Source organism: Rhinopithecus bieti, unplaced genomic scaffold (assembly GCF_001698545.2).
Source record: "Rhinopithecus bieti isolate Rb0 unplaced genomic scaffold, ASM169854v2 scaffold_17795, whole genome shotgun sequence".
In the NCBI taxonomy this organism is placed as follows: domain Eukaryota; kingdom Metazoa; phylum Chordata; class Mammalia; order Primates; family Cercopithecidae; genus Rhinopithecus; species Rhinopithecus bieti.
Window position 1 is genome coordinate 377322 of NW_016808927.1, and position 11599 is coordinate 388920.

At 47.4% G+C, this 11599-nt stretch overlaps 1 protein-coding gene across 1 annotated transcript in view; it reads left to right on the forward strand.

Moving 5' to 3' along the window:
• The window catches only part of LOC108539242 (zinc finger protein 775), a 32943-nt gene that overhangs the window by 6095 nt on the left and 15249 nt on the right, over positions 1-11599 (forward strand). Inside the window, exons 2-3 of the mRNA XM_017887803.1 lie at positions 2870-2949; positions 10926-11598. Coding sequence (XP_017743292.1) covers positions 2919-2949; positions 10926-11598 — 704 coding nt within the window. The 5' untranslated portion in view covers positions 2870-2918. The remainder of the gene's footprint in view (positions 1-2869; positions 2950-10925; position 11599) is intronic.

Consider the following 11599-nt stretch of genomic DNA (forward strand, 5'->3'; position numbering starts at 1 on the left):
CGCCTGAGTGACTGCAAAGACGGGAGCTCTCAGCCTGCATATAGCCAGCACGTGCAGCCCGTTACAGACATGTTCTCAGGGTAAACAGCCACCAGCCCTCCAGCAAGAGGACTGGACATTACCATTTGTCACACGCAGGTCATCCTAAATTCACGTGATAATTGGAGTGACCATCTGTGTTAGCTAATTGCCTTTACCCACAGCAAAAATAAAGTTCTCATATTTTTATGACAGGAGATAGGTTTGTGATTTGGAGCCAGGCGCCTGCTGAAGTTAGGCTCCTACCCTCCCATGGAGACTGGGAGGCAGCGGTAGTGTCTTCCTTGATCTTTAAATTTCAAAGAAATGGCCCCCAGGACCTTGGGAAAGACAGTCCTGGGTTGTAATGTTGTCAGAAGGCTTATTTAGCTTTTATTTTGAGACAGAGTCTCCCTCTGTCACAATCTCAGCTCACTGCAACCTCTGCCTCCTGAGTTCAAACAATGTTCCTGACTCAGCTTCCCGAGTAGCTGGGATTACAGGCATGTGTCACTACGCCCAGCTAAGTTTTATATTTTTAATAGAGACAGGGTTTCCCCACGTTGGCCAGGCTTGTCTCAAACTCCTGACCTCAGGTGATCTACTCACCTCAGCCTGCCAAAGTGCTGGGTTTACAGGCATGAACCACTGCACCCAGCCTTATTTAACTTTTAAAAAGATTTATTTCTACTTGAGGAGCATTTACTACAAAAATAAAAAATAAAAAAAATTCACATACATCTCAAAAAGACAGAGATAGAGCTTATTAATTAGAAGTTTCTAAACTGCTCTTGAAGAAGGGGGTGTCTCTTCCTCTCTTTGCATGAGGGAAAATGACTTTCTGCATTTTCTAGATTCATATTCACCCTTCCCCCATGTCTCTTGTCAGGGTCCAGATTCCCACTCTGGGTGTGTGCCCCCAGTGTCTGGGCTCTGAAGGGGACCTGGGAGAGGTAGGCTGGGTCTCTGCGAGGCTCTTGGGGCCTGGGTGGGTGTTTCTGTGAGGGTGACCGAACCAGGTGCCTGGGAGGAAGGGCTGACTGAAATCTGGAAGAGCCCCTCCCTTGAGGCAGCAGGAAGGATGAGCTGTGCATCTCCGTGGGGCAGCCACGTCTTTGCTCTGCTAGGGGGTACAGGCGCACGGGACCACATCCCTGTCCTTAGGAGAGGCGCACCCCCAGCGAGGAGGAGATGAGTCTTCAGGCAGCACAGCTCCTGGCCAGGTGGAGCAGCACATTCCTGCCACCTGCGTTTGTTACAGGCCCTCCGTGTGCCCTCTGCTCTGGGCCCTGAGGATCCAGTGGCAAGCATGAAGAGCTCCTGGCCTTGGTGTGGTGGGGAACAGACAAGTTAAGATGACTTCAGGTGGCAAAAATGTTAGAGAGGAAACGGGAGGTGGAGTTAGGCTGGTGACTGTATATAGAAGCGCCAGGGGCCGGCATGGTGGCTCATGCCTGTAATCCCAGCACTTTGGGAGGCCAAGGTGGGTGGATCACAAGGTCAGGAGTTCGAGACCAGCCTGGCCAATATGGTGAAACCCTGTCTCTACTAAAAATACAAAAATTAGCTGGGCGTGGTGGTGCACACCTATAATCCCAGCTACTTGGGAAGCCGAGGCAGGAGAATCACTTGAACCCAGGAAGTGGAGATTGTAGTGAGCTGAGATTGGGCTACTACACTCTAGCTTGGGCAACAGAGGGAGACTCCATCTCAAAAATAAAAAACAAAAAAGGCACAAGGGACGCCTGCTCTGAGAAGGGGACATTTAAGCTGGGAGCTGATAGAAGTGAGGGGGCCAGCCAGGTGGGGATCTAGGGTGAGGGGACAGCCAGGCAAAGGCCTGGGGCATCCACACAACAGTGTTGTCTATCTTGTCATGTTCCAGGCACAGAGTGAGCCATTCAGGAAATGCTCAGAAGACTTGGGCATAAAAAAAAAAAAAGAAGGCCAGGTGCAGTGGCTCATGCCTGTAATCCTAGCACTTTGGGAGGCCAGGGTGGGCAGACCACAAGGTCAGGAGATCGAGACCATCCTGGCTAACACGGTGAAACCCCATCTCTGCTAAAAATACAAAAAATTAGCTGGGTGTGGTGGCGGGGTCCCAGCTACTCGGGAGGCTGAGGCAGGAGAATGGTGTGAACCTGGGAGGCAGAGCTTGCAGTGAGCCGAGATCTTGCCACTGCACTGCAGCCTGGGAGACAGAGCAAGAATCCTTCTCAAAAAAAAAAAAAAAAAAAAAAAAAAAAAAAGATGAATCCTAGATCAGCGAACTGGGCGTGGGCTCTGCAATGCCCAGTTGACCATGTGTGTTCTTGTATGGAGATGGCTGGCCCTGAAGCTCCCCGGAGGGGTTTGTGCTTGAACATGGATGGGGACTTTGAAAGAGGGGGCTGGTGACTGAGGAAACGTGTAGGGCTGTTCTGCCTTCCAGGTGCATTCCTCGTGGTCAGTTGCAGACATATCTCTAACCTTACTCCAGGCTCCTGCTTCTCAGGTGTGGCGTCCATCACATGCTGCCCTGCGGATGTTGAGGGTTTGGGCTCTGGTGTGGGTGATAGAAGACCTGGGATTTTGTCCAGCTCTGCCATTCATCACCTCCATGACCCTGGGCACATCAGGGGTCCTTCATGGTCTCAGTTTCCTCTTTCGTAAAATGGGAATTAGGGCTCTTTTACTTTCTCAGCAGGTGTGTGTACAATGAAAGAGCCCCTGCCCACGTCGAATGTGGCTATGGATAGAAAAGCTCTTTGGAAAAGAGAGTGCTTTATGGGATGGGAGGGGGGCTGGGGACCCTGAGTTTTGTCCTTGTCCCACAGGCCCATTCTCTTTCTTCTGCTTCTCTTTCCGACAGATGACAGGAAAAGGACACAGCCGGTGCTGATGCTGGGAGGCCTCCAGGGATGGAGGGTGGCCTGGCTGGTGACCGCACAGGTAAGAGAGAAGAGAGAGGTGGCAGGGAGCCAGGGTCTCCTCCGCTGAGGTCGCGTGCCCTTATCTTTTCTGAAGCCAGGCGCAAGCCAGTGCCCTCTGCCAGTAGCTAGTACATCCCATTGATGCAGAATTTCAGGGTGGGGACCAGGGCTTGGACAGCCATGTGAAAGAATGGAACAATGACAGAGGCTATGGGAGCTCAAAAAATGACAAAGCCTGGTCCATTAACTTGCCTGGCAAGGGGACACATGTGCACCCATGCTTTGTAGAAATTGAGGTGTTATTTACATGCTAGAACAGGGAGTTTGTGGGGTTATACTAATTAGGCATGGAAAGCTAGCACTCTAGGTAGGACAGTTGGAACAAAGCTGTGGCTCATCAGTCAGGACAGTGTCTTCAGTTCAGTCCATTTATGTTTCCTGGAGGTCACTCAGAGTTCAGGGTCCTTATTGGCTAAGCTGCTTAGAGCTGGTTATGATGAAATACATGCTGCCAGTGGAAAATTTCCCCGCACAGTCACGTGCTTTTGACTGGAGCCCCTGCCCAGCATCCCTGTGCCTGAGGTGGAGCAGCCCCTGGCGTCTGTGAGTAGCACTTGCAGAGCTTTCTGGCGTGCCCTGTCGCATGTGGCGTGTGGCCTGGCTGCAGTGGTGTGTGGCCCGGCTGCAGAAGGACTCTAGGCCCCTCGGCAGGGTTGAGTCCAGAGCACACCGGGCACCCTTGGGAGACCTGCCCTTCGGCACAGTGTGACTCGGGTTTCTTTACCTCCCTCTCCACTCCCAAGGGAATTGCCCCATAGACCTCAGGGCCCCTGCCTCATTGTCCCTGTGGGAAGAACCGCCTCCCCTCCCAGGAATATCATGTCAGGAGACTCAAGACTGAGACAAAAATCAGGCAGTGGGGTAAAAGAGAAACGTGGCCGCAAGTGCAAAGCGTGGCAGTGTGGTATGTGGACACAGACCCTCAGGGAGCCTAGCCATGCACCTGCATGCCTGTCTGAGGAGCCAGGTGCATGACAGCAGCACCCTAGCTGCATGTGTGTTTTCGAAATTCCATTGGAACTTAGAGTGCAGCGTGTTATAGAAGGCCCTTTCCCTAGATAGACTCGTACCTGGGATCCTGAGTCACTGTGAGGTTGCTCTGGTTGATGTGAGCTGTGGAGTCAGCTGGGGCCCTCTCTCCTCTCTATGGCAGCTTCTGGGGAACCCTGTGGTTTTAGGGAAGAGTTTGAAAAACACTAGCCTAGACTCCTGGAGACACGGAGGCATGTGGGGACTGGCCTGTGGCCAGAATGAAGGAACCACTCATTTGGAGGACCCCGTTTTTCAGACAATTGACAGCTTTCCCCTTTTAAGCAACTTTTAATTTTTATTTGTGTGTGTGTGTGTGTGTGTGTGTGTGTGTGTGTTTTATTGTGGCAAAATATGCATGACATTTACCACTGTAACCATTTTTAAGTGTATGGTTCAGTGGCATCAGTACATTCAGTGTTGTGTAGCCTTCACCGCCATCTATTTCCAGAACATTTTCATCACCTGGGAAACTGTACTCATTAAGCAATAATCTGTGCTTTGTACCTTTTAATTTTATCTGAACCATTAAAACCTAAAACATGATTCTTTTTATGATGACTGAGGAGCGGTGCCATTATTTCGGGACTCTCCTCGGGAGTGTGCCTGGGGCTGCTGGAGCCCCAGCACACTCCACCTCAGCTCCAGGGCCTCCAGGGATGCTGCTGGGCTTAGCACCTCATCCAACCCAGTCATTTACGTCTGCCAGGGGTCCTTTGGCAGATGGATGTGACGGCACTGTCCTGGCATTCTGAGGCTTTCTGGCCCACAGTCATCTTTCTGGCTGGAGAGGGCTGAGGAGGGGAGCCAGCCATCAGCCACCTGATGGACGCAGCACAGCCACCAGTCTCAGATTGGTGTGACTCATCCTGCATCATCCCAGTGTGTATTTGTAGAGACATATGGTTTAATTTTTTATGAATTCAATCAGATGATTCATACGGTTTTTCAACTTGTTTTTTGCTTTCTCTTAAAATGTTTTGAGAATCTTTTCATATTGGCATACACAGTTCTTTTCCATTCTTTTTAGTTGATGCATAGTATTCCATATTATGAAGGGAACTATTTTTTAGGGTACTTAAGTTATTTTTCATTGTTTGCTAATTACAAAGAACGCTTCAGTGACTATTCCTGGACATTCCTCTTTACGCTCGTGTGTCAGTATTTCTTAGGTGAACACGTGGGATGGCATTGCTGGCTGGAAAGGTCCAGAAGGCTCTCCACACTTCTAATTTTAATAAACACTGTCAGATTGTCCTCCACAAATTCTGCCTCAGTTTGTGCTCTCAGAATACCCATGTGTATACTAGTTCTTCTGTGTCGTGTCCACGCATATTGTAAAGTAGAGGTATTATTGATTTTTTAAATTTTTGTTGGTATGAGGGGTTGAAAGATGCTACACTTTTAGTTTGCATTTTGTTGATGACTAGTGGGGTTGAACTTCTTTTTATCATGTATAGGAGTCTGTTTTATAGTCTGGATACTAAGCGTTTGTCTGTTCTATATCTGCACATATCTTTTCCTGGACTTGCATTGTCCAGCACATGGCCTAGCCATATAGAACTCTTCTAGTTTAAGTTTAGGTTTAAATTAACTTAAGTATGGCCAGGCGCGGTGGCTCACGCCTGAAATCCCAGCACTTTGGGAGGCCGAGTTGGGTGGATCACCTGAGCTCAGGAGTTTGAGACCAGCCTGGCCAACATGGTGAAACCCCATCTCTACTAAAAATACAAAAAGTAGCTGGGCATGGTGGCAGGCACATGTAATCCCAGCTACTTGGGAGGCTAAGGCAGGAGAATCACTTGAATCTCAGAAGTAGAGGCTGCAGTGAGCCAAGATCATGCCATTGCACTCTAGCCTGGGTGACTGAGGGAAACTCTGTCTCAAAAATAAATAAATAAAAATTAATTAACTTAAATACAATTAATAATGTCATTTCTTAATTGCACTAGTCACATTTCAAGTGCTCAGTAAACACGTGGCTTAAGAGCTCAGATGTAAACTGTTTCCACTATTGCAGAAAGTTCTATGGGAAAATGCTGCCCTAAATTCCCATTTCTTTTTTCTTCTTCTTTTTTTTGAGATAGAGTTTTTGCTTTTGTTGCCCAGGCTGGAGTGCAGTGGTGCGATATCGTCTCACTGCAACCTCTGCCTCCCTGGTTCAAGTGATTTTCCTGCCTAAGCCTCCTGAGTAGCTGGGATTGCAGGCACGCACCACCACACCCAGCTAATTTTTTTGTATTATTAGTAGAGACGGGGTTTCACCATGTTGGCCAGGCTGGTCTTGAACTCCTGACCTCAGGTGATTCTCCTACCTCAGCCTCCCAAATTGTTGGGATTAATGGCGTGAACCACTGCATCTGGCCGAAATTCCCATTTCTGTCGGACTTATGTTTATAGTATCTTTTGTCATACAGATGTTGTAAATTTAGTTTTTATCTTTTGTATCCTGTTTAAGAAGGCTTTTAATTACCTCTGGATTCTAAGCAAATTCTCCTAATTCTTCTAATACTTCCATTTTCTTTTTTTAAGCTGGCACTTAAGTCCATCTGGAACTGGTTTTTATAAACAATCTGCACTACGAATCTAACTTAAATATTTTCCCCAAGGGTTGGTTCCAAGTCAATGAATAGCCTTTTTCCATTGACTTGGAATGTCTCTTGTGTCAAATGATTCTGTTCCATTGGCCTATTTATCTATTATGTGTACTGTACATTATTGTAATGATTGTATTTAGCATTTTTTACTTCTATTTTTTGTGGATGGGAATCTGACTTGCAGCCTTAAGTCACCAGGCCCACCATGGAACAGCCATGCCAGTAACAATAACAACTGTGTCAGTCAAGAGTTGGGTTTTATTTTCTTTTTTTCCCAAATGGATCTCTCTCTCTCTCTGTCGCTCGCTCACTCGCTCACTCTTTCTCTCTCGCAGTGCAGTGGCACGATCAGGGCTCACTGCAGCCTCAGCCTCCTGGACTCAAGCAGTCCTCCCACCTCAGCCTCCAGAGTAGCTGGGACTACAGGTGTGCACCACCACACCCAGCTAATTTAATAAATTTTTTATACAGACAGGTGTTACTCTGTTGCCTAGGCTGGTCTTCAACTCCTGCGCTTAGGCAATCCTCTTGCCTTAGCCTCCCAAAGTGCTGGGATTACAGGCAAGAGCCACTGTGTCTAACCTAGACTTTATATTTTAGAGCAGTTTTAGCGTTACAGAAAAATTGTGAAGAAAGTAGAGTTCCCCTATACCTTAGCTCCAGTTTCTCCTGTTATTAACATTTTGCATTCGTGTGGTACATTTATTATAACTGATGAACCAATATAGACATATTTTTATTACCTGAAGTCTATAATTGACAGTAGGGTTCTCTCTTGGTCTTGTACCTTACCATGGGTTTTGACAAAGGCATAATGTCCTGTATCACTATTACAGTATCATACAGAATATTTCACTGCCCCCCAAGTCCCCTGTGCTCCACCTGTTCATCTCTCCCTACCCTCCAACCCCGGGCTACCACTGGTTTTTCAATTCTGTCTATAATTTTGCCCTTTCCAGAATGTCATCTATTTGGAGTCATACAGTGTGTAGCCTTTTACGTTGGTGTTTTTCACCTAGAAGTTTGCATGTAGGGTACCTCCATGGCTTTTTTGACTTCACAGCTTCTTTCTTTTTATTGTTGACTAATATTCCATTATGCGGAGTTATCCATTCACCCACTGAAGGACATTGTGGTTACTGCCAAGTTCTGGCAGTTAGGAATAAAGCTATAAAAATCCATGTGTTGTTTTTTGTATGGACAGAGGTTTTCAGCTCTTTTGGGTAAATACCTAGGAAAGCGACTGCTGGATTGGATGGTAAGCCTGTATTTAGCTTTGTAAGAAACTGCTGAACTGCCTTCCAGAGTGGTGGCAGCACTTTGCATTTCCACCAGGAAGGAAAGAGCCCCTGTTGCTGCTCAGCCTCACTGTATGCACATGCCAGTGATCTGGATTCTAGCCACTCTCATTTATTTCATTTGATTTTTATTTTTTTTGAGACAGAGTTTTGCTCTTGTTGCCCAGGCTGTAGAGCGATGGTGTGATCTCAGCTTGCTGCCAGGTTCAAGTGATTCTCCTGCCTCGGCCTTCTGAGTAGCTGGGATTACAGGTGCCTGCCACCACCCCTGGCTGATTTTTTGTATTTTTAGTAGAGATGGGGTTTCACCATGTTGGCCAGGTTGGTCTTGAATTCCTGACCTCAGGTGATCCACCCGCCTCGGCCTCCCGAAGTGCTGGGATTACACACATGAGTCACCGTGCCCAGCCATTCATTCTATTCTATTCAATTCTAGCCATTCATACGTGTAGGGTGGTAGCATTTTTGCTTTTAATGTCATATAAGCCAAAGTCTTCTTTGTTCATTTTTAGGATTTTCTGGGCAATTTGTATAGATGATAAATGTTACAATTTACTTAAATAGGATGACACTGAATTTAAACATTATTTCAGAGTGAAGAACATCTTGGCTTCTCATCTAAGAATATGATATATTGCTCCTTTTGTTTAGTTTTCTTTATCTCTTTAGTAAAGTTTAAAAGTTTTCTTTATATAAGTTTTGCACGTTTATTAGGTATATTCCTAGTTACTTGTGTTGCCATTTTTTAAAAAGTGATTTTTGTATGGTTTTGTACCAGGCAATCTTGCTGAACTCTTATTTCTATTTCTCAGTGGATTCCCTTGCACATTCCAGGTTGTTAATAATCATAAGCAAATGGCAGTTTCCTCTCCTTTCCAATGTTGATGCGTTTCTCTTTGTTTTCCCCTCTGCCTTGGCTAGTTCCTCAAGGACAGCCAACTGATTTCAGGGATGGTGAGCATTGCATTTTGTTGCTAACTGTAATGGGCTTCTAATCTTTTGCCTTTGGTTATAATGTTTGCTGTAATTTCTAGAGTACATTCTTTGATTCTTTGTCAACTTAGTTTCCTCTATTCTTAGTTTGCTAGGAGCTTTCTTCTCTCTCTCTCTCTCTCTCTCTCCCCCTCCCTCTCTCTCTCTCCTCCCCTCCTCCCTCCCTCTCATCTTCCTCCTCCTCTACCTTCTCCCTCCTTCAAACCTTCCCTCCAGAAATAATGCTCAATTTTATCATATGACTTTTTCACATCTATTGGGAGTTTTTTCACTTTTAATAAGGTAACGTTATAAATTATATTGGGCCATGTTTGCTTTCCTGGGGAAAATCTCAGCAAGGTTAGGGTATGTTATTATTTTAATACCACTGAACTTGCTTTGCTAATGTTTGTGTCTATGTTCAAAAATGATAAACCTTTTGCCCACCTCCATTCTTGTCTTAGGTTGATACTAGAGTTATGCTAACCTTGTAGATTTCTCTTTCCCTTTGCTCCTATTCATTGTAGTCGTTTACATAAGGTGGACATGGTCCTTCCCTTGAGGCTTTAGCAGCACCTGTTTATACAGTTACAGAGCCTGTTATCCATTTTTGAGGTAGACTGAGATGTTCTTCTCAGGCTCTTTTACTCGTTTATGTCGTCAGATTTTCTACCCACTCTTGGGTCAGTTTTAATTTACATTTTCTTGCAAAATCTTCTATTTTATATAGATTTTCAAATTTATTTATATAAAGTCCATATATAGTATGTGGGGATTTTCAGAATCCTTTTTGCAGCTACATGTCCCTTATCTATAATCTGTTTTTATCTTTATTAATGCTGTTCTTCTACCTCCTTTGGGGTTATTTTGTTGTCTTTGTAACACTGACATCTGTTTAAGATTTTTCTTTTCTTTGTTCACAGCTGTTTTATTCCACCTAGTTTTTATTACATGTAAACCTTTTTGGAAAGGTGCGTAGATCACAAGCTCTATAAATTCTTATACAGCACACATTCCCCTGTAACTAGCACCCACATCAATGGAGAACATTGCCAGAACCTCGGAGTCCATGCTGCCTTCCACCCACAGTGCCTCTGTAATAGGGCGTTATCCTGACTTCTAACTCTTGGTGTCATTTTGCCGGCTTCTCCTCTTCACATAAATGGAATCACACAGTATGCATTCTTTAGTGTCTGTGGCAAACGGTTTCCTTATGGCTTCTTATTCTGAGCTAGGAAAACAAACTGCCTCTGTGGACTTGTGTATGGCCCAAGATGTGAGCTGGGAGCAGTGGGTGTGGGACCCTCAAGAGCAAAGTGGATTAGGTTTAACACAAAGGCAAGGCGACACCTCTTTTGGATGCTGAGGTCTTTCTGGCCTACTTTCTTGTTCTTGGTTTTGTTGAAGGAAGATGAATTGCCAGACAGCCAAGGTCCCAGCAGGTGAAGTGTTCCCCCACCATGGCTTCTGCCTTGGAGCAGGGGTCCCGCCAGTGTAGACAGTGATGCAGTGACCCAGGGTTTGGTCTCCTTGACCACTGAGGACTGGGCATGCCTTTGCTTAGAAAGCTTCCAGCACATGGATCCTCTTAGAAAAAGAATGGTATGTTTTGCAGCTTGGCCACTTTCTCCTTGCCCCTTGGGTCAGCAGATTTCACTGGATTGGTTTCTTTAACCTTCTCTGCATCTCCTGGGCCTCAGGGTGGAGAAGGTAGAGCAGCCGGTGTCTCAGGGATCCTGTGGCCTGGGCACCCGAGTGATTCACTTAGGATTCCTTTCTTGTATTTTTCTCCTTCACTCCTTTCTATATCTTAACCTGCCCTTGTTGTCCTTTCTGCCTTCCTTACTCTTTTTTCTTCTCTTGCCCCTGTTTTCTTCTGCTCGTTTTAAAATCTTTCCCTTCTGCCTTTTCTCGTGCTCTCTTTTCAGCCCTTCTCTGCCCTCCCACACCCCTTCCCTCTCTCTCGCTCCTTCTCTCCATCCCACCTAGCGGAGCAGCAGTGACCTTTTTCCCTCCTGTCTCCTGCTTGCCTCTGGCAGGAGCTGGGCTGGTGATGAAGGTCAAGCAGGAGAAGCCGGAGCGGCTGCTGCAGACACTGGCACCGCAGGTCATGCTTGCGGAGAAGGACAAGGAGAACATCTTCCAGCAGCACCCGGGCCTCCCGCCACGCCAGACCATGGGGCGGCCTCGAGCCCTGGGGGCACAGGAGGAGTCTGGGAGTCCAAGGTGGGCCCCTCCCACTGAGCATGATGCGGGGCTGGCAGGCCGGGCTCCCGGGTCAGCCTCCGGTCCCCTGAGCCCCTCGCTTTCCGCCGGCGAGGGTCACTTTGTGTGCCTGGACTGCGGGAAGAGGTTCAGCTGGTGGTCGTCCCTGAAGATCCACCAGCGCACCCACACCGGGGAGAAGCCGTACCTCTGCGGCAAGTGCGGCAAGAGCTTCAGCCAGAAGCCGAACCTGGCGCGCCACCAGCGGCACCACACTGGCGAGCGACCCTTCTGCTGCCCCGAGTGCGCGCGGCGCTTCAGCCAGAAGCAGCACCTGCTGAAGCACCAGAAGACCCACTCCCGGCCCGCCACCCACTCGTGCCCCGAGTGCGAGCGTTGCTTCCGTCACCAGGTGGGCCTCCGCATCCACCAGCGCGCGCACGCCAGGGACCGCCAGGGCTCCCGCGCCGGCCTGCACGAGCTGCTTCGGGACGCGGCGGCGCGCAGG